Source organism: Phalacrocorax aristotelis, chromosome 14, assembly GCF_949628215.1.
Source record: "Phalacrocorax aristotelis chromosome 14, bGulAri2.1, whole genome shotgun sequence".
In the NCBI taxonomy this organism is placed as follows: Eukaryota; Metazoa; Chordata; class Aves; order Suliformes; family Phalacrocoracidae; genus Phalacrocorax; species Phalacrocorax aristotelis.
The window spans coordinates 12,590,080-12,613,803 of NC_134289.1; the positions used below are offsets into that span (position 1 = coordinate 12,590,080).

The 23,724-nt window shown below is 41.4% G+C and overlaps 1 protein-coding gene across 3 annotated transcripts in view; it reads right to left on the bottom strand.

Moving 5' to 3' along the window:
* Positions 1–1,168: 1,168 nt before the first annotated feature.
* Positions 1,169–23,724, bottom strand: part of TSPAN14 (tetraspanin 14) — a 48,371-nt gene continuing 25,815 nt past the window's right edge. For 2 of the 3 annotated variants that reach the window (XM_075109709.1, XM_075109708.1), the window contains 6 exons: positions 19,557–19,703; positions 18,538–18,708; positions 15,814–15,939; positions 14,164–14,208; positions 13,641–13,760; positions 1,169–11,792 (listed from right to left, as the gene is read on the bottom strand). In XM_075109709.1, coding sequence (XP_074965810.1) covers positions 11,721–11,792; positions 13,641–13,760; positions 14,164–14,208; positions 15,814–15,939; positions 18,538–18,708; positions 19,557–19,703 — 681 coding nt within the window. In that variant the 3' untranslated portion in view covers positions 1,169–11,720. The remainder of the gene's footprint in view (positions 11,793–13,640; positions 13,761–14,163; positions 14,209–15,813; positions 15,940–18,537; positions 18,709–19,556; positions 19,704–23,724) is intronic. The other variant, XR_012663159.1, reaches the window with a different exon arrangement.

A 23,724-nucleotide genomic window follows, 5' to 3' on the forward strand; every position in this document is an offset into this window, starting at 1 on the left:
GTAGATACTGAAGCGCTAGGGAACAGTGACTTTAAGCCAACAGTAAAAGTTACTGAGAAAAAATAGAAAAGTACTAACCTTTAAAAAAGGTTATAAAGAAGGGAACATTTAAAAGTCAGTAGGCCTCCTCAAACAATTATAACTGGCTTGTACCTGTGAACAAACATTATAACTTTGTTCCTGCAAGAGCTTTGTTCACACTAGTTAGTCCCCTACATCTGCCACCAAATATCACTTTCAGGAGTACTCTTGAGAAAGGGAATCTCATAAAACCACCTCAGAGAAGTCGCTTGGTGAGTAACACATACGCAGGCTTTGACCACATAGTAGGAGAAAACAAAAACAAGAGCTGAACCACAAGCAGTTTCCTCCAGCTTAAAGCACACAGTGATATAGGCATCCTACATATTTCCAACGTCAAGCTGAGAAATAACTTCGGACAGTCTCAACTTCAGAATAAGATCTAGGGTTGTGCCTAAACCAGGCATTAGTATATGTATCAGTTCTATATATACACACACCAAATAGCCACATTCAAGTTAAGTCATTCTTACCAGAAACGATCCAGCCTTAACACCCTACAGTATCTTAATTCCAGATACTGTGCTGTTCTAATACAGCTGTTATCTATTGGTTAAATGTTTCTCTGACCTTGTTGAAACTAAAATCAGGTTTTAATGCATTAAAGAAACCTTAGAATGGTCAAAGAAGCAGATGCAAACCTATTTCTGCAAGCCTCATCTTCAAACCTGGAGGTTACTTCCCTTCTGCACTCTTAAAGAGTAGTTTCAGGAACATTGCTCAGACATGACAAACCATAGACTGTGCAAATCACAAGAGCGATAACTGTGGGTAACGACAGTCAAAGTGCAAACAGCAGTTTTAACTTTTTGGGTGTCCAGAGATTTAATTCTTTCTCTACACCATTCTGCAGCTCTTCACTTGGTCACGGCTTTCCATTAATGATGGAGAGAAAAGCATCAGTGTTATCTATTATTCAGCAGCCCAGGCTGAAAAAAACATCAAGAATTAGTTTCAGCAAAATATAGACACGAACATCAGCAGACCTTTGCCATTTCTGTAGTTATCCACAAGTTGCAGTTTCAGTAGACAGTCTAAAACTTAGGAAAATACTAGTGACCAGAAGCAACAAATCAAACTCCAGGAGTACAAAACATTAAATTTTATTTAATGAAATTTAAGGCTTCAGGAAAAAAAACCATAGTGAGAGTCAGAATAGGCTATTGGCTAAACAACGTTCAAGCTGCATGATAACCCACAGGCAGCAGGGGGAAGGAAGAGGAAAGGATGGAAGCGGGAGACAAAACCAGAGCAATTCTACATAGGAGACAACTGCCACACCAGCCTCAATGGACTGGAGGCACATGTCTGTCCACGTGGCACTGTAGGAGGGTCACCAAAACTAAAGACTCCTTGAGAAGAAGTATTCAGGTTTTCAGGGGGTGACCAAAGCTTCTTTGGTTGCTGCTCTTTTTTTCAATGCTTGTATTCATCCTCCTCTTCAGGTACAAAGAGACTGTCCAAACGCAGGCATGTTGATATAAACAAAAGGGCAGTTGCACCATGAAACATACAAATAAATACATTACTTCACAGAAATTGTGCTCATTTCTGAGCACAATTCTGAGCATCTCTATTCTAAGAGATAAAAGTGATGACACTGAAAGTTTCCTTCTCTCAGTCTAATTATTCAAGTCTGATCTCATACCTGAGATCTTAATTCAAAACCTTGTTTCCATTGTAGTGTTTGTAGAGTTGTTCCAAACGCAACCATTGCTTTTTTAAAACATAAGCCAAATCTTTAGCCGTGAAGTCACTGCAGGTCCACAGAGAAAGTGCTAAACATAAGTAGAAAATGGTAAGAAAGTTTTCCCATTCCAAATCTGAAATTACACTAGCCCGGTGTATCACCAATGGGGGTGCACTTCAAAACATCTAGGGGTAAACCAGCCTAGAGCCCAAGGTTTTAATAGTGATACTGAGTAAGCACAGAGAAGTTTATCCACAATGAACACAAACCACTCCAAAATTAAAGATCCTCCAAGAGGCTGATCTCTTGAATTCAGTTCCGAATAAATGGAGCACTGATACAAAGCTGATGTTAATATGACCAAAGCCAATAAGAAACTGTAGAAAGACAACAGTTGAATTAAACTCTGTTTCGCCTACAAACAGTACTGCAAAAAGAAACCAAGTATTCATGACTTCAGGCAACTTGGCAAGATCTGCAGGCACTGGAATCCTGATCCGTGACACTGGCTCTTCTTGGCAGCTAATTTCAGTGCATGAACTCCGCAGATATCTTTGACACCATGACGATTTTCACCAACTGCTGAAGTTATTTCCCAGCACTAGGAGCTTTCTGTGTCAAAAAGTGTCAAAGAGAAACGTCCTGCCTAGATGCAATTTTCAATGCAATGTTTTACAAATAAAAAGTTACAAATAGAAAGCATCCCCCTCCACTTTTACATACACCAGATTGTTACACATAACCTTAACAGAAGAAGTTGTTTCATGAGATGGTGTAGAGTTTCAAGCACCAGAGTTTAAAGCTAAGGTTGCAGGGCACTACTTTGCTGCTTGCAAAGTAGCAGTGACAGCAACAAATTTTTGCCTGTTCCTGATGGATTCAACAAATAAGTAATACAGATCTCAAATTCAAGGCTCTACAGAAGGAACAGAAAAATGTCTCTTGCTCTCCCCTCAGTGATCTACTGCTATTGTTTCCTTGTTATATATCACATCTGAAAAAAAATAATATCACAGTGCACTTCGAGCGGTTTTACTTTCAGGTTTTTCAGATGAGTAATAGCAAACTGTTCTCTGCTACTGTAAGGAAATCAGTCACCCCTTAGACAAGCTTCCTTTTCCTGTTGTGTCTCAATCACTGGCCAGAAAGAGAACTACGAAAGCTGAACCAAAGTACACATGAGAAGTACAGCACTGTCTGAAGTGCTTCACAGATTAAAAACTAGAAGGGTGTCTGAACAATCAATACAGACAAAGATTCTTACTATTGATCAGATTTTGCAAGTGAAATGTTTGTTAATACATGCATAGTATAAAAAACGACATTAGAGAGATATTTAAAAGTCTGGCTTCCTAAGAAAGGCATACTTCAGAAATACAAGTATTAAATCCTTGTACATGTAGTAAATCATCATTATAAAAATATATACTTTTCTAAAATTTACACTATGTTAGGCACTGTAGATATATCAGCTGTCTCTGAAAAAACTGGTGTCTCCGGAAGCAATAAACTGTTGGTTATATGGCTCACAGTAAAACTGACAGCTACAGCTACTTCCGAGAACTTTTCAGTCACATACTTTTACCTTAAAGCTAAAATTACTATGCCAAAGTCTTTTAGAGACCACTAGAACTCTTACTGAATAACAGAACCATCTACTGAACCCCCAAGACGGGACAATAGGAAGAAGACAGTTTAGCTTTATTCTGATAAAAATAAAAAATTGGCTTCAGCAGTGTCATGGTTTTAGCTGGGATAGAGTTAATTTTCTTCACTGTAGCTGGCACAGGGCTGTGTTTTGCACTTAGCCTGAGAACAAGCTGATGGTTTAGTTGTTGCGGAGTAGTGCTTGTAGTAGTCAGGGACTTTTCCAGCCTCTCATGCTCTGCCAGGTGCACAAGAAGCCAGGAGGGGAGCGGGCACAGCCAAGAGAGCTGATCCAAAGTGCCCAAAGGGATATTCCATACCATATGACATCATGCCCAGTATATGAACTGGGGGGAGTTGGCCGGGAGAAGCAGCAATCACGGTTCTGGGACCAGTGGCATCAGTTGGCGGGTGGTGAGCAGTTGCATCACTTGTTGTTTGGGTTTTTTCCCTCCTCGCGAGGTTTCATCACTCTCTCTCTCTCTCTCTCGTTATTTTCTTTTTCACTGTATTACTATTATCATTATTGCTATTACTGTTTTAATTATTAAACTGTTCTTATCTCAACCCATGAGTTTTCTTACTTTGGCCCTTCCAATTCTCTCCCCAGCCCACAGGGGTGTGGGGAATGAGCGAGTGGCTCCGTGATGTTGAGTTGCCGACTGGGGCTAAACCACAACAGTCCTTTTTGGCGCCCAGTGTGGGGCACGAAGGGTTTGAGATAATAACAGTTGCTGGTCACAGCATTGATTCATCTGTTCTTAATATTCGTTTATCCAATCTACACCATGCTGATTTTGAAATACGTGTTAAAGACTGGTGCTGGTTTTTGTAGTTTGCTGTGCTCTGCAGTGATTAGAGATGTTTTGCCTGGGAGATCTGTTATTAAAACACTGGCCTTGAGCTTTATCAGTTATTTGGGACTTGCATGGAATCCCTTACTGTACTTCGGGTACCACCTCATGGAGACAATTAGCAATTATACCTCCTCCTCTGAGAGGTTTTCTACGGAGGAAACACAGAATGGCACCTGAGCTGTGAAAGGGCTGCCAAGGGCCAGTGAGGACCAGCAGTAGCTTGTAGAGATGGCAACTTTGGTGTTGGAGCAATCGTCACACCTTAGCTACCGTCTTCTGTAGTGCCTCCTCCTTCATTACAACTTTTCAGTATCTTGAACATCCTTGGGTAGCTCAGATACATCTGTTGGTATTTCTTTGGCAGACTGTTTCAGTTTTGTCTAAGGTTAATAAGCAATTTAAGAATATCATCCAGAGATCTGCCCCAAGGCCCGATAGCTATGCGTGGCAGGGTATGTGCGATAGTATGGGCAAACGCCTAAGACTGTGGGCACCCCCAGTGTTGTGGGACTTCACCCCTGAACAAGTGCAGAATTTGGAGGATGTTGTCACCCTGGTAATTCCAAGAGAGATGCAAATCACTGCAATGTGCTGGGGCCTGGCCCATGCCTACCAAGCCCTGTTTACCATTATTCCATGCCCCCAAGGGGAAGAGAAGGCCTCTGGATCTAAAAAGACAAAGACAAGAAAAGTGACAAGCACTGTGGCCACTCAAACCCCCCCGATAGACGCTGCGGCTACTCCAACCCTGGTGACAAGCATTGCAGCTGAATCAGAGGATCAACCCGTGCCACGATCAGTCGCCCCTATACACAAGAAGAAATCAACTTGTTTAGAAAGAGATTATGAAAAAGCAGGGCCATCAAGAGGAAAGGAGGAAGAGGAAGAACTCATAAACGAGACGGAGAGCACCTGATCCCTGTCCTTGAGTGAGCTGCAAGATATGGGAAAAGATTTTGGCCATTGTTCAGGTGAGCACATTGTCACCTGGCTGCTCCGATGCTGTGATAACGGGGCCAGCAGTCTGGAATTAGAGGGGAAGGAAGCGAAACAACTGGGGTCCCTCTCCAGGGAAGGGGGCATTGACAAAGCAACTGGAAAAGGAACATAAGCCCTCAGCCTCTGGAGGCGACTCCTGTCCGGAGTGAGAGAAAGGTCTCCCTTCAAGGAAGATGTTATATATCGCCCAGGAAAATGGACGACCATGGAGAAAGGTATCCAGTACCTGAGGGAACTAGCCGTGCTTGAGGTGGTTTATAGTGGCCTAGACTATCAACAGTCATCCAAAGATCCAAGTGAAGCCCAGTACACACAACCCATGCGGCAGAAGTTTGTATGGAGCGCGCCATCGACGCATGGGAACTCATTGGCAGTAACGTCCTGGAGAGGGGACGAGGCACCAACAGTGGCAGAAGTGATTGATAAACTCTGGGATTACAAAGCAAATATTTCTTCTTCCCTCATCTCAGCTGTGGAGAAACTGGCCCGGGAGGTCCAGCAACTCAAAGAAGATAGGTCCTACTCCCCACCAGTATGGACCAGTATCCATTAGGAGTAAGCGTCCCTCTGCTCAAGAGAAAGGACACACACCATGGGCCACTCTATGGTCTTACCTGCGTGACCACGGAGAGGACATGAAGAAGTGGGATGGAAAACCTACCTTGTCCCTAGACGCATGGGTACGTGAGCTGCAAGGGAAAACAATCACTCGGGGGGTTCTTCCAGGAAAGTTGCTGCTCCAGGAGTATAAATCCTTAGGAGTATAAATCCTTAGTGGACACCGGCGCACAGTGGACCTTAATGCCATCAAACTATATGGGGCAGAACCCATCAGCATTGCTGGAGTGACAGGGGGATCCCAAGAGCTAACTGTATTGGAGGCCGAAGTGAGCCTAACTGGCAATGAGTGGCAAAAGCACCCCATCGTGACTGGCCCAGAGGCTCTGTGCATCCTTGGCATAGACTACCTCAGGAGAGGGTATTTCAAGGACCCAAAAGGGTCCAAGTGGGCTTTTGGTGTAGCTGCCTTGGAGATGGAAAGAATTAAACAGCTGCCTACCTTCCCCAGTCTCTCGGAGGACCTTTTTATTGTGGGGTTGCTGAAGGTCAAAGAACAACAGGTGCCAATCACCACCAAAACAGTGCACCGGCAGCAATATCGCACCAACCAAGACTCCCTGACTCCCATCCATGAGATCATTCGTTGACTGGAGAGCCAAGGAGTCATCAGTAAGACCCGCTCACCCTTTAACAGTCCCATATGGCCAGTACAGAAGTCTAATGGAGAGTGGAGGCTAACAGTAGACTATCATAGCCTGAACGAAGGCACTCCACTGCTGAGTGCTGCCGTGCCAGACATGCTAGAACTTCAATACGAACTGGAGTCAAAGGCAACCAAGTGGTATGCCACAACTGATATGGTTAATGCATTCTTCTCAATCCCTCTGGCAGCAGAGTGCAGGCCACAGTTTGCTTTCACTTGGAGGGGCGTCCAGTACACCTGGAATCGACTGCCCCACAGGTGGAAACACAGTCCTACCATTTGCCATGGACTGATTCAGACTGCACTGGAACAGGGAGAAGCTCCAGAACACCTAAAATACATTGATGACATCATCACGTGGGGCAACACAGCAGAATGTTTTTGAGAAACGGAAGAAAATAGTCCAAGTCCTTCTGAAGGCTGGTTTTGCCATAAAACAAAGGTGAAGGGACCCACACAAGAGATCCAGTTCTTAGGAATCAAATGGCAAGATGGACATCGTCAGATTCCAATGGATGTGATCAACAAAATCGCAGCCATGTCTCCACCAACTAGCAAAAAGGAAACACAAGCTTTCTTGGGCGTTGTGGGTTTTTGGAGAATGCATTTACCAAATTACAGTCTGATCGAAAGAAGAATGATTTCAAATTGGGCCCTGAGCAACGACAAGCCTTTGAACAGATTAAACAAGAGATAGTTCATGCAGTAGCCCTTGGGCCAGTCTGGGCAGGACAAGATGTAAAGAACATGCTCTCCACCGCAGCTGGGGAGAATGGCCCTACCTGGAGCCTCTGGCAGAAAGCACCGGGGGAGACCTGAGGCTGACCTCTAGGGTTTTGGAGTTGGGGATACAGAGGGTCCGAAGCCCGCTATACTCCAGCTGAAAAAGAGATATTGGCAGCATACGAAGGGGTCCGAGCTGCTTCAGAAGTGGTTGGTACTGAGGCACAGTTGCTCCTGGCACCCCGACTGCCAGTGCTGGGCTGGATGTTCAAAGGAAACATCCCCCTACACACCATGCAACTGATGCTACATGGAGTAAATGGGCTGATCACCCAGTGGGCTTGAGTAGGAAACCCCAGTCTCCCAGGAATCTTGGAAGTGCTTATGGACTGGCCAGAAGGCAAAGATTTTGGATATCACCAGAGGAGGAGGTGACACCTGGGCAGAACTAAGGAAGGCTATAAAGCCCTGGGGAAGCAAGTGAAAAATATTGGTGCCCAAGTTATCCTCTCCTCCATATTACCTGTTGGCAAAAAATGGGCAAATAATGCAAATCAACTCCTGGTTATGTGGCTGGTGTTGAAGTGAGGGTTTTGGCTCTTATGACAATGGGACATTCTTCAACAACCACAGGCTGCTAGGGAAGGGATTTGATTTTGGGTAAAAACAGCCAATGAACTTAATGGTATGCTGTTATTTGCTATATAATGTTGTATGTCATCACTACTATGGTTGCTATATGCCATATCAATGGTATCATAGTGGGAATCTCCCAAATTAATGAAAAAAAGAACTTTCATTGAACCAAGCAAAGTGCAGCAGTGATGGAACAAGAACTGACTACAGCATGCAACTATCCAACACCACACACACCATCTCTCCAGCCCTGAAAGACTCATACAATAGATGGAGCCCAAAGTCACAGACTAAATGAACTGAATGGACATTTTGTGGACCCTCTACAGCCATTTTACAGGGGTGGTCCATAGACTAAGGGGATGATAAATGAGATCTGTGTATTTTATCAAAGGATGGGAAGGGGAGAGTGGTGGTTATTGAGGTTGTATTGGATATTATGGGAGCTGAGCATGACAAATGGTATGGAATAAGGGGTGGATACTGTCATGGTTTTAGCTGGGATAGAGTTAATTTTCCTCACTGTAGCTGGCACAGGGTTGTGTTCCGGACTTAGCCTAAGAACAATATTGATAACACACTGATGGTTTAGCTGCTGCAGGGTACCGCTTTTACTAGTCAGGGACTTTTCCAGCCTCTCATGCTCTGCCAGGTGCACAAGAAGCCAGGAGGGGAGGGGGCACAGCCAAAAGAACTGATCCAAAGTCCCAAAGGGATATTCCATACCATATGACATCATGCCCAGTATATGAACTGGGGGGAGTCGGCCAGAGGAAGCAGCAATCGCAGCTCAGGGACCAGCAGAGTCAGTGAGCGGGTGGTGAGCAGTTGCATCACTTGTTGTCCAGGCTTTTTTCACTCCTCCCCAGGTTCCACATCTTTTTTTTCATTATATTACTATTATTGCCATTACCGTTTTATTTTAATTATAAAACTGTTCTTATTTGAAACAGAAGTTTTCTTTCTTTGGCCCTTCCAATTCCCTCCCCAGCCCACAGGGGTGGGGGAGTGAGTGAGCAGCTACGTGGTATTCAGTTGCTGACTGGGGTTGAACCACAAGAAGGAATAGTTCAGTTTGAAGCAGAAAATTACTGTGAAGATATTCTGGTTCACCATATTGTGACTGGCATTTGGATGACACATGAGAATACGAGCAGAACTGCTGATGCAACAGCTTTACATAAGATTTAAAAATTCAACAACTTTCACTAAACGTGCATTTCCTCATTAAAAACAAACAGATTTGAGTAGGGATCACTGCTGAATTTCAAAATTTTTCATCAGTCCTGATATTATCGACCAGAACCCCCAGGTCCCTCTCTGCAGAGCAGCTTTCCAGCCTCTCATTCCCCAGTCTGGATGTACATCCAGGATTGCCATGCCCCAGGTGCAAAATCCAGCACTTGCCCTTGTTAAACTTCATATGGTTGGTGATTGCCCAGCTCTCTGCAGGGCCTCTCTGCCCTCCAGAGTATCAACAGCTCCTCCCAATTTTGTGTCATTAAACTGCAGTATTCCTTCCAGTCCTGCATCCAAGTCATTTATAAAGAAATTAAAGAGTACCAGCCCCAAGATGGATCCCTGCAGAACCCCACTAGTGACTGGCCACCAGCCCAATGTAACCCCTTTTACTATAACCTTCTGAGCCCAATCCATCAGCCAATTTAATTGCTCACCCACTGCATTACATGTTTATCCAGGTGTATGGTGGACGTTTTGTCTAGCAGGACACTGAGTGGCAGCATTGAAAGCTTTACTGAAATCCTAAAAGATATCATCCACTGGCTTCCCTTGGTCAACCAGGTGCACAAACTTGTCAAAGTTTGTTAGGCAGGACTTTCCCCCCTTGTCAACCCATGGTGGCTGGGACCAATGACTGTGTTGTCTTTCAGCTGTTTTTCCAATAACTCCCAGAATATTCTGCATAATTTTACCAGGTATAGAAGTGACACTGACAGGCCTGTAGTTACCAGGGTCATCCTTTCAAGACGGGACTGACCTTCTTGAAGACTGCGACAACGTTTTCCAGTTTCCAGGCAACTGGGGCCTCTCCACATTCCCAAGAGCATTGGAAAAAAGAAGTCATGGAGAGAGGTCTCACTATGACATTAGCCAGCTCTTTAAGTACCCTTGGATGAATCCCATCAGGCCCCATCGACTTACAGGGATCTAGCTGGAGCAACAAGCCCTGTAGAAGTTCAGCATTGATTAAAAGTTTATTATTCCCACAGTCATGGTTCTATAGCCCAGGGCTCTGGGGGTTCCTGAGCCCACCAGTGCTGAAGACCAAGGGAAGAAAGCATTACTCTCTCAGCCTTGTCTACATCCCTGTTTGTGAGGTGACCATTCTCATCAAGCAACAGGCCAATGTTATTTCTGGCCTGCCTTTTGCCATCAATATATTTATATAAGCCCTTCTTATTGTCCCTTGGTACTGGCCAGCTTCAACTCTAGTTGAGCTTTGGCTGCAGATATTTCCTCCCTGCAGTGGCAAACAGCATCTCTGTAGTCCTCCCATGTCACCTGACCTTGCTTCCACTAGCCATATACTTTCTCCTTATTTCTAGACTACCCCTGCTCAGCCAAGCTGGCCTCTTGCCTTGCCTGCTTGACTTCCTACACTTTGGGGTTGCCTGCTCCTGTGCTTTTAGGAGGTACTACTTAAAAAGTGACCACCAGTGATGGAACCCAGCACCGTCAGAAGTTTTCCCAGGGGACCTTACTAAGCAGTTCTCTCTGCAACCTGAAGTCTGCTCTCCTCATGTCCAGAGTTGAGGTCTTGCTGGCAGCTTTCCTCCTGTCCCCACAGATTTTAAACTTGACTGCTTCATGGTCACTGTGGCCAAGGCAGCCACCAATCTCCACTTCACCCATGAAGCCCTCTGTTAGTAAGCAACAGATTGAGGAAGGCACCTTTCCTGGTTGGTTCCCTTAGTATCTGTACCATGAAGTTGTCCTCCAGGTGGTTTAGGAACCTTCTGGACGTGTTTGTCCCAGCTGCACGGTATTCCCAGTTGAAATCTGGCAAGTTCAAGTCCCCCATAAGGGCAAAGGACAATCTTTTCAGACAGGAAACAGCATGAGGGATTCACACCCCCTTGCCTGAAATGAAGATGTCTAACAAAATGCTACAGATAGTCAGATTTTTCCCCTCTTGAGAAAAGGCTTGCATTTTCAGAACGGCATGGGTTACTGCAGCTGTGATGCTGAGCACAAGTCCCTGCTCCTACCTACATTATTCCCAAACAGAAATATCCCTACTTCTGCACTACTGAAAATCAATTAAAGAACTAGACAATTTACAACTTTTTTCCTCCAATTTCCAATAGCATGATGATTATCTTTGCTGGGTATCTTGCCAAAAATGACTGCTTGAGTCTACTGGAAAGATTAAACTGATTTCAAGATTCTGAAGAAATCAGCATGCCTTCTGAAGGATTATATTTTGAGATTGACAGCTGGGAGTGAAAACAGAACAATCTTCACAGTAATCCTTCAAGGAAAGAAGTTACAGCAGTTTCACGTCTCCTTGCTAATATCTTTAAAATCTGTTCTGCCAGTGTCTTGAGAAATTCCATTTCTTCCTCGGAGATCAACGCTGGTGCACTAAGTTGTCGCATTAGAAAAAAGGTAGAGGGGGGTTGCATGTGTTTGTTCCGAGATTTTTTTTTTTTGTACCAGCTTCTAACAGAAAGCATGAGCAGGATAAAATCCACATCAGGCTTTTAATAACAGGAGTATCTCAGTCTCGTGCATTTCTTCAACCTTGATGTCCAACCAATTATAAAATATACTTTTATGCAACACGAGTCTGCTTTTATATTCAGAAGGCATTACCTGCCTTTACAGCTTCAATATCAGAAATCAATGTCCTTGCTAGGAAAATCCCAAAAATCTAAAAAGAAAAAAGACATTTGTGAGATGAAACACTTGTACAGTACCAGTCTGCAAGTTAGATCCTATTATCTGTAGTCATTATTGCAGAACAGAAACCCACATCTGATGTGTTCCTACTACACTGTACTGATGTCCGTGCAACTACTTTTGCGAATGAAGATAGGCATTCCTCAAGTGTGTGCAGGTTCAGATACCATTTCATAGCCAGGATCATCTGTCAAAGCATGGCTCTTACTAAAAAGAAGTAAAACCCATAAGATGCTTTCATGTAACACTTCAGGAGTGTTCATAATAAGCTTCTAGATGCCCTAGAGCTGGAAGAAATCCACTTAGCCAAGCCTGAGTTTTGTAACACTCACTTACCTACTGCTAAAGTTACAAATTGGGCATTTTTGTTTATTCCACAACTTTGGATAATCCAGCCAATTTTCTGATCAATTTTTCAAATACACACAGAATGCACAATTACCAGTACTAAAGTGACATTCTTGCCACAAACAACAGAGAGTAAAGTCCTGGATTATTCCAAGACATTTAAATTTGAAGTGTTAACATTTACTAAAGTTCTGGGGAAATCTTCCTTTACAAATTGAAGATAAATTCATAACTCAGCACATTTCCAGAAACATTCTCAGAAAAGGAACAAAAGACTGGGGTGAAGTTTTGGAAAAGCCAAAAGATTTGTTTCAGAAGTAGATGGGTTACATCTAACTAGTCCCACCATGAAATAGTTTAATGCACAAGACAGACCCGATTTGAAAATACAAGCAAGTGTGAAAGTGGTTTTACAGACACTCAGGACATAAGAACATCATCAAGTTATTGTCAGTCTGTGCACTTCCAGAAGATTAGAAGTCATATCTTGAACATCTTCCTAAATGAAGGCTTTGTTCTCAGGACAGCATCTCTCAAAGCCGTGAAAGCACTATCATTAGATGGTGATAAAACATCAAAAATCAGGCAACAAAGGGCAGTACTGCCATGGCTGGGACAAGGTACTTTGCCAGCGCTCTGTGCCTAACTACTTTCAGTCAAATGGTAAATCCACTACAGAATGTATTTTCAAGTTTTTTATTTCCCACTGAAGCGAAGCACCACCATAGCAAAGAAGTTTAGGTAAGTGTAAACAAGTGCCACCATGGAAGCAGGATCCACCTTGAAAGAAGTAGTCTGATATGTTTTACCAATAATTTTGGTTCTTTTTCTTTGATGTCCCAAGCACTGATTGACAAGGTACAGGAAGAAGTCACAGCAACTCCTTTCATCTGGTTCTGCTAATGTCACATTTGTTCACCAATTTCCCTGCTCTTTTATTCTCAACTTTTTTTGAGCAGTATGCTACTTGTCACTTACAGCCAGCTGAGTGGTCATCTTAGCACAAATAACAGAATTGTTTTTCAGTGATTTCACATGTGTGATCGAAGGCTGTACTTCAGATTTACTGGAGTAGATGACCAGAGCTCCTTCCTCCCTCATTCCATATTGAAGTGTAAGAAATAGATTATTGTATCACAGTATTATGTAAAACGATCACACATTAGCATATTTCTATATTAATATGTAACACTAGACATCACAATCCTCATATATTGTATGTATTATAATAGTATAGTATGTTTATAGTGACCTTCATTGCTTTGAGGAATATAATTTCAGAGTTAAATTACTTGATATCAGATATTTTCATTCTAAGTCCCCACCCCTAAATTTTTGTGTCATATATTCATAAGAAAATCCAGTGTCAAAATATTTACTGTACCTCTCTCCATAACTACTTCTACATTCAGCAGACATGTATCTGTAAACTTTAAACATTTTTCAGAGTAGCATAACAAAAGCAACTGACCTGGAGCAGTGAGATTGCTATGAAGACACCTGCAACAATGTAGATATTTCGGGGTAACCACGCTTCAAGAGCAACGATACATCCTTTGACAAAAATCTGATCTTCCCATTGGCCCTTGCTCTGAACACAGAGAGGAAGAACAAGAGTATTACTTTTCTGCTCAAGTTTATTATAAGATCATTCACATGATATAGCTAAACTAATGATTTGTCACTTATACAGTAATGTTTTTAACCAGACTCCAGAACCCATAATTGAAATACACATTTGAAATGCAAATCCTGCTCCTTTTTGAAACACACCTTTCCTTTTACCTGTTCCATTACTCTTCTCCACCCTCCCACAGTGCAAGTTTACTTTAAACAAAGGAAAACCTCTACCATGTTCTACTTATAGTATGATGTAGCACAGTCAATTAGCAGATTAATTTTAAACTGACATATCTATCAGCAATTCCACCATTTTTATAGTTTTGCCTATGCAGGCAGAGAACACAACAGACAGCAAGATCCCAGCACATTACCTTCTTTCTGATGTCATAGCCACACTGTGTATTCACAACTTTTTGCTGCAAATCAAGAGAGATTTAAAATGTATCAGTTGAAGTCTACTTACTTCTGTTCACAAACAAGTCAGGAATGTCAGAGCCAACTGTTCTAAGATGCATTTTTAGTAAGAATGAGCAAAGCACTAGCAGAACACAAGGAAAGTCATGACAAAGCAGAGGTGCATACTAACAGGAAAACATCCTCCACCAGAAATCCCAGCTTCTTCTATTGCTTGCCTTTCAACTAGCAAGGACTTTTTAAACATGAAGCACAGCAACTGTACTGCCAGCATACAGGTGAGGCATCGACATTTCCAAGATCGGTTTCATGTTACCTATTTCATATTACACCAACAGTGAGGTAACAATAAAGGTACCAGGCCAATTTGTTTACACCTACAGTGAAGAAACATGCCTTGCAACTCCATTATTTCAAGTGGTATACAACTTGCTACCCAAATCAGTTAAAAGTAGTAACAGCTGCAAGCTACTTGAGCCCCCTCAGTCAATAATTCAGTGTCTCACACAACTCACTCCAAGATAAAACACTCCAGTTGCAGATCCCAAGCAGGAAGACCATAAACACCTTCCAGATCACCACCCCACATGACTCAATGACAGTATTTGTCTCCACAGGTGCAAAGACATTCCTTTGGAGACATTTTGTGGGTTTTTTTTTCCTGTATGAGACTTAAGAAGACACACTTATTGAACAGTTATAGCATAATTTACACAATGCGTAGCAAGTTATATTGAGATACTAGGAGTAGAACCTCATATTAAGAAGATTTAAACATACCTATGTCTCCTTAAATACAGCACCAGCAACAGAAAAAGTTGCAGTAGAATAGTACTGCTCCAAATTAAAGTAGAAAATAATTACTGGGGAATCTGAACATGGAATATTCCCCTGACAGTCTTTCCTTGGCTGATTTCCAAGACAATAAAAGCCTTAGTATAACCTTCTGCTCTGCAGAAGGATTGCTGTACTGACTTTGAGCTGTAACTATTCCCACTAATATTATGAAGCATGATGTGTTAGTTCCTACCTCCACATTTTGGCTTCCACCAAAAGGGTCAGAATCCTACAGTTTAGTAAACAGATCTAACCAAGAAGCACCTAAATATTGCCAAAAAACCATAGAATTGACTCAAACACTTTAAACTGAGTTTGTGCATGAGCACTTTACTGGTTGCTGATAAACAATCAGCAAGTGGGGTTACTCCTACTTGTCTGGCAGAGGGGTGGTGTAACATTAATTCTAATGGGGGCAAACATGCTGCTTTGACAGTGCTCTCAGGTCCTTACAAGCTAGATAACAGAGGCCAGGAATTCAAGGAAACACATTGGGAACAAAAAATATCAGTCACCAATACTTGCAGACTCAAGCCATACAAAAATAGCTTGAATTCCTGGTGACAGTAAGTTTTCAGCTGTATGACAGGTCGCCACATTTGGACTCTAAAAGGATGGATCAGAAACAAAAAAGTTTGTCTGCGCAAGAGTAATTTTTGATCATTTAAAAGACCTTTTAGAGCCCTAGTCACCACACTGTATTCAGGAAGTACTTCCTTTCATAACTCTCCAACAACATCAGAGCAATACAAAGCCAGGAAACAACTTACGGCTGGATCAGGTATACAACAGGAAAAAGGAACTCCACACTTCTCACGACTTTTGCTTTCACTGCTGCAGTTAAAGTATATGTTAAAGTCCCAGTCATCTGGACCTTGGGCACCACAGCAATGGTTCTGCAACAGATAAACAAACACTTCGCATTTAGGGGTGTTCCTGAGACAACTGAACGAACTCTGGAATGATATTTGTTCATCTTCACTTTCTCTAAGCCTGTGCAGAATCAATGGCAACATCACAGTAAAAAAATGAGTAATCAATACTGTGGCTCTGAGATCAAAGCAGTACGTTTGGCATACTGCTCCTGGAAACAGGTGTCATCGTGACAAGCAAAATCAAAAATTATCAGTTTAGATGTAATAGCTAGATGCAAGCAGTGTACATCCATAAATGGTACAAAATAAGTTTATACAAAAGCTTTGTACCCGTTATTTCCAAGTCAACCAAAACCACAAAAACTATGGGAAACATGTCTTTAAATTTGTGACTTTATCCTTAAAATCTTCATGAAACACGTTTTTTTTTCCCCTCCTTGTTTACTGTAAAAAGTGGATCCAAACATTTGTGAATATACTTCCTTTCTTTTAAACTAGAAGGTTTCCATATCCAAATGAATTAACTGATAGTCTCACTAGCTCAGAGGTTAGTCAGCTCCAGAAGTATTTCACCTAAGTTTCTTGACCTAAACAGTGTAATGTAATTACCACAATTGCAGGTTGGGGAAATCCCAGCATTTCAAGGAATGTTCAATTCCTGGAACTAATGAAAGCTAGTTTCTTAAGTTACCTTTGCAGTATACAGGCCTTGATATTTAAAGGCACAAATCTCTATAATTTGAGTACTTTTTCAAGTATGTTATAACATTACATAGATTTTCCTGGTACCTCATGAAGTTCTATCCTCTTGGGATACCTCTAGCACATGTAACATCTCTCTCCTCTGCCCACTGCCCATCTTCATAAAACTGGTATTAACCTAACTGTCTGCAAGACCACCAGAACTTGAAGTCAGTAAATGGATTCAGAAGTTATCAAGTTGTGACAGATGCGGATGTGAACAGAGAATTGTTTACAGAGTTTTCACAGGAAACATGACTAAGAGCTGAACAGAATGGTCAGAATAGGAAAAGCACCATGAAAAGATTAAGTCACTAATACATTTACCATGAAAAAAAAAAAGTTGCATTTTGTCTTTCTTTGCCTTTGTAAAAAGCCAGGCAACCACTAAACATGCTAATCTACCTTAGTAAGGTGCAGAGCATGAGCCCGCTTACAGGCCTGAAAGCAATATAATTAGCCAGAGCAAGGAGCTGCCTACAAAAAGCTCTCTGCGTCCCAAGGCACACACTGAGAACAGAACAAGTCAGTCTAAGGAGCATGGCTTCTTAGAAGATGGGCTTCAGAGAGGCATTTGAACACATGGCTGCACCTTTTTCAATCCTTGCAGAACTCCACTTGCTCATGCATACTGCATGCTTCCCCTCCTTTCCCAGTACTTTCAGGTATGGATCAATGACAGGCCAGTTCAGAGATTTTTTTCTGGTCTTTCCTTTTTCAGGTTTATTGGCTAGTGAACTCCTTTTAGTAAGCTCAGCCTTTCATTTTCATTAAAAAGTATTCAACTGGCTTTCAGCTGCAAATCAGCTTAGCTTATTAGCCTGGCTGACTGCACTGAAACTAGATAACAGAAAAAGCAACAGAGTGGACAACACTGAGACAATTACTGGTGTTGCTCATGGCCAGGAGGAACCCCACCTTACAGAAAGGTGCCCTTAACAGCAAAAGCTAAAGCAAAGCAGCACTGAAATCCATCCAGGCAGCTTAGAGGATGCTTCCATATCAACGCACACAAGAGTGAACAGGATAGGCAAGCTGCTGGTAACATACAGCTGACCAAACCAGTATCCACTCTAAAACATGCTTTGCTATCAAACTGAGCTGTGAGCACAGTAAACATGATCTTCTAGAAGATGGAAGACAGACAAAACCAACCATCTTTCGTAAGGGGAAAACCATATAAAGGAGACAGCCATTTTACCTCTTCATGAAGCACTCACACATGTACTCTGTTTCTCTCCATATTTATCTTTTTAACCACACACAAATAATCAAAAATCAGAAGACTCACCCTCACTGGTTGTTTCCTGAGCACGATTACTAGCACAGACCTTGTCATATCCTGGGTGCACCACTGTCTTACGGTAACTGAACATTCCAGGACCACAGGAGCGTTAAATTGTTTCCAACTTCCTTGGCAACTGCCTGACTAAAGACTAGCCTTTCCCAGTTAACAATAATCCTCTTTTGCTTCAGGATGATGTGTGTCTCAGAAGAGAAAGGCCCTGTGCAAGGCTGCAGTGCCTCCTAAAAGAAGAGTGCAGGCTACAAGTTCCATTGCACAATTTTTTCAGGATAATAAGTTGTTTGGTTGCTCACTTGTCACTTAACTGGTGCAACACTGATAAGAACAGGGGAGCAAGTCAAGAAGGTCAAAAAGTAGAGGATGCTTGGCAGAGCTTCCACATTCACAGTTAGAACAGCACTGTATCTCAGAATATCTTGCCTGCCTGCTTTCCATGCAGGAAGTGCAAAACAGCACATCTGTAACATAGCACTATTAGCTACAGAATATGATAAACCTGTAACAAAAAGGAAAAGTCCACATCTACATATTCTCCTAGAGCACATTAAAGAAGTGACAGGATATGAACTCACAATTTTCTGTAGTGAATCAATGAGGTTCTGGAGGTCGATATCATCTCGGTAGGATTTAATGTTATTCTCAAAGAATTCCTTCACCCTGTCCCTCACCCAGTCCTGGAACAGGAAAGCCAGAACTGCCACTGCCATCTCCAGCAGGAATATAAAGACAATTGCTCCACAGAACTGTAAAAAAAGAATCCTAAATTAGAAAATATCCATTCATTTTGAATGCATCCCTACTCCAACTCCACCAGAAACAGACACAGAATTTGGTTAAAATTCTCACTCAATACAGACACTGTGAGAACACAGCCTGTTAAATGAGAATACAATGTAAAGAAACCCCCAAGAGACAGAGTTATCTTTTTGTTTTGGTCAGCTGAGTTCAACAGTAAAATAAGCACCATACCAGAGTCACTGTACACAGCAGTGAAAGTATTAATAAATGAGAATCTGCAAAACACAGGGCTAAAGTAGTCTTGATGTTACTTTCTTGGATTGCTTCCAGTTTTATAGTTTTTTTTTTTAATAGTTCTTTTGTTCAGCTTAACTGCTCTCAGATCTAAAGCAAGGAAGCAGCTTCAGTATAAAAACAACCATTTAAGAGATTTCACATCAAAGTCCCCAAGTTTTGCCCACGAAACATTTAGAAGACATTAAGTTTAAGGGCTTTTGTTCTCCCAAGCCACTATGACATCTCCTCTCAGTAATTCTCAGTAATTCTTAACTGACTAAATATGTTCCAAAACACCGTATTTTGTGATATATGTATACACTCTGGTATACATACTACACCACCACCACTGTATAGCACAATGAATGAAAAAGACATTTTCCAGAAAGTGTATGTTTGAACCTACACAGCTTTTAGTACCATTACTCAGCAGCTCATCAGGGGAGTAAGCTTACCACATACATTGTGCCAAACCAAATTCTATCAATTTATTATCTGGGTTTGCTACTAGTTCTTCACCCATCCTTCCCAGCTTTCACACGCATAATAATCCACTCATGATGATGATGTCACTTACAAACTTCAGAAGGCAGATGTTTTCTCTCAGTGCTCCCACACAACCAGCAAATCCCAAAGTAAACATCACTATTCCCACCATTAAGACAAGCACCACTGGGTCCAAACCATGAAGACCAGTCACCTTCGTCAGATCAGACAATACACCCTGAAAGAGAAAAACATGATAATAAAAGGTGACCACTATAAGCATGTTTTTTCATTTAACATTCCTTCTGGATGTCCATGATTTCTACATCATTCCAAATGATTTGGATGCAAACCCTTGAGCTTGCCAACAGCAACCCACATGGAAAAGCCTTGTAAAATGGTTATGACAATACCAATTCTCTTAACCCTATCGGAGGAAGTACGGATGCAAAGTTATAGCTATAATTCTTTTAATAAGCAAGTCCAGTGCAGTCAGCTTCTCAGATTACATTCTCCTAGGTCTATCTGCCAAACAAGCTTCCACAAGATGGTGCCAAAAGCTCAATACTATCACTAAATATTCATTTAGTTTCAAGGCAAAAGAATTAATGCTTTTTATTAACTTGAAATGTATCAATCAGAAGGGCACTCAGTTTCAAAGCCTCTTAAAAAAATTAAGAACTTAATTTTTCCAGTTGTAATGTTTGATGGCAGAGAGACATTCTAACTACAAAGCAGGTTATGGGTGACATTTTAAGAGAGAGGAACGAGATCTTGGTTCGGTTTTCAAAGGAAGCAGATTCTTCCTCTCAATTTAGTTAGTGCTGAATATATTGTCTCAGGAATGCTCCTCCAAAATCATGCAGAAATACAGAATTATACTCTAAATATTCCCCTTTCACCCCAGATAAAATTCTTACTCCAAAAGAAGTTATCTAGTCTGTCTCAGATACTTGCAATTTACCTAATTTAGCACCAATATTTTCTTAACTAGATGTCCAGAGACACCACTTATCTTGACAATAATCTTACCTATTAAGCCTGTCTGTCTAGATCTTAGGACAGAATTTTTAAGTCTATGTAAATGTAATACGAATACAGTGAAGCCCTTAATATTTCTAGATTAGGTTTTAAAGAAATTAAGTTTATATACTAGCTACCATTAAAATTCCATCAAATACATATAGCACAAGCTTCTCAATGTGCAAGAACAAGATGAAACATGAAGACAGAATAGACGAACAGCTGAAACAAGGTCAACAAGAATGATTTTTAGGGACATGCAGGTAGCCTTGCAACAGAGTGTTCATCAACTCATCAGCAACATAGAACATTTTAATACAGAAATATTTCTCTGTTTTAAAGGGAAAGTAACAAAAATCAGCACAGTACAACATCCTATCACTACATGTTTACTACCTTTTGGTTTTTTTTTTCTTCAGAAAGTATATTCAAGCTAACTACATTTAGTGCAAGAGAAAGATATCAGAGAGACTCAAAACAATGCATAGAAGCAGTCTAATTCTGTCAAGGGAATGTAAATTCTCATCTTGCTACTCAGGTATTTGTGCTAGGGTTAAGTGGAAAGAATATACATCCTAAGAGAGCACCCTGGAAAAATCCGTATCACTGTAATTAAGTGCTTACTTAACAAAAATAACATCTTCAAAACACAGCATTAGAAGAAGATGTGCACATGGAGAAACTTCATGAGCTGATGAAGACCCTGATTAACTATTCTACAGTGCTACACTGGAGCTCATCTTTCATGTTATGGTCCACACAAGATCTGTTAGAGCTGTTAATTTGGCAACAGCAAGACAGAGTTGTTTTTATCAAAACTTGAAGGGATGAAAAGAAAAAATAATTGAACTGCAGAATTCAGAATTGCCTTGCAATAGGTGGTGACTAACAGCTGAAATAGCCAACGAAAAAGTGGTCACAGTTTATAGCTTTTGCAGCATTCAGAAAGTCATGGGAAGCAAAGACTCTTCGAGTTTGCATCACCAGTGACATTTCTATTCTTACAGACTGTAAGACCTTATAGCTAACTACCAAACTTGGTCTACTGGGTTAATTATGAGAGTCCCACCTAATCAAACCTTGGCTCAGACCCCACAATCAAGGGAGACATGCCAAGATTAGCTAGGCTAATTCAGTGTCTTTGTAGAACCAATACACTATGAAACCACACACTGTGCGACCAGGATGTGGAAACTTTCACAACTATTTCCAGCCATCTCCTTCTCACGCCCAAACTCAAATTTTTTTCAAGACAATCTCACTTGCTCAAGCAACATCTTTTGGAAGAAAACTTCCTCTGATCAAAGCAAGTTATGAAGAAAAGTTGACAGAAACTGGGCTCTATTATTCACCCTCAGATGTTGCTGGTTCACAACAGTTTCTTCATGTTCACTTTTGATGTTTACAACATTCTCTTTTGAAAAGAAAGTTGAGAGGTTTTTTTGCCTAACAAAATATGTTAAGTGAAAAATCCTGAAGGAAGTAAACAAAATAATTATCTCAGGGGACTACCTCATTCCACTTTACTCATTTGTCTAAGGATGCTTCTGCCTGTGCCATCTGCAGGATGGTAAAAGCTCTTTGAAGCACAGGCTGCCCTTCACAGCAGCACCTATATTTCATAAAGGTATATAGATATCAAGTCTGACACCTGAAGTCAGCATCAAAAAATCCAAGAATAAACCTCAGCCTTTAAGTTCTCCTTTCAGTCACTTAGAACAGTGACTTCAGAGTTAAACTGTACATGCTTAACTTGTTTTCTACTTTCTTTTGATGTTTGTTGTAAGCATTATGCCACCATCTCAACTGAAGTGTGTTGGCAGAGGGCAAACATGGTTTGTCTCGGAAAAAAAACAACTCTAATACAGCCCATTAACAAATGCCAAACTAGTTACTAGTTTGATATAACTAGCATGGAAACTACAAAATACACCTGACAAGGGCAAAGATGATTTCTTATAATGAAGCCCTGTAAACTGGATGTTGATTGTCACAATGTCACACTGTCACTGATGACAACAGAAGTTATACACACATACCTTCAAACTGTTTACATAGCTCTCTGTAGAAACACAAAGATCAGCAGACTAAAGAACAATTACACTTAATCATAGAATAGGTTAAGGTTGGAAAAGATCTGCCTGACACAGGGAAGCCCGAAGATGGACATGGTACTCCAGATGCAGACTCAAGGGTGATGAATACTGTCATATGAAGCTCTTCTCAGCCACTGGCAACACTGGTGCTAACATAGCCCAGCACGCTGTTGGCCTTGACACAAGGGCACACCTGATATTCAACTTACCATCAAGGGTTTTCCTTGTTTTCCCCCCTCCCCACAAAGCTGCTTTCTATGCAGTTAACCTGCAGCCCATACTGATGCATGAGGTTACTCTACCTCAGGCACAGGATTTTGCATTTGTCTTTTTTTAAACAAGCTTTCACATGGCTCCAGTCAATTTCTCATGCTCTTGAAGTGCCTCTAAATAAAAGTCTTGCTTTGAAGTAGACTGAGTGCTCCCTCTTCATGTGTTATTAGCCATGAACTTACTAGAATGAAGTTAGGCTCACTAGTCTCTGGTTTCCCAGATCTTCCTTCTTAAAATGATTTTACCAATAAAAATAGTTTTCCTGATGAGAGGGATCAGTGTTATTCACCTTGCTTCTATTAACAATTTATTATAACTCATTTTCTCTTAGTGATTCCTGCAATATCTCTTGGGTGCCAGATACTAACATCTGTCCAGTTTTTAATTGTGTAGATGTTTAAGTTTCAATTCAATTTGTTTAATACTTTAATATAAAAAAATTATATTAAACAATTTAATGTTTTTAAATTTTATGCAATTTAACTTTTACATGACTGTTCAGAATAGTAAAACCCAGTCACAAAATCATAAGGACAGGCCAATTAGAATCACAGAATCGTTAAAGGTTGGAAAAGACCCTTAAGATCCTTGAGCCCAACCGCTAACCTATCACTGCCCAGTCTACCACTAAACCATATCCTCAAGCACCATGTCTACCCTTTTTTTAAATACCTCCAGGGTTGGGGACTCAACCACCTCCCTGGGCAGCCTGTTCCAATGCTTGACAACCTTTTGGCGAAGACGTTTTTTCTAATGTCCAACCTAAACCTCCCCGGCGCAGCTTCAGGCCATTTCCTCTCGTCCTATCACTTGTTACTAGGGAGAAGAGACCAACACCCCACCTTGCTACAACCTCCTTTCAGGTAG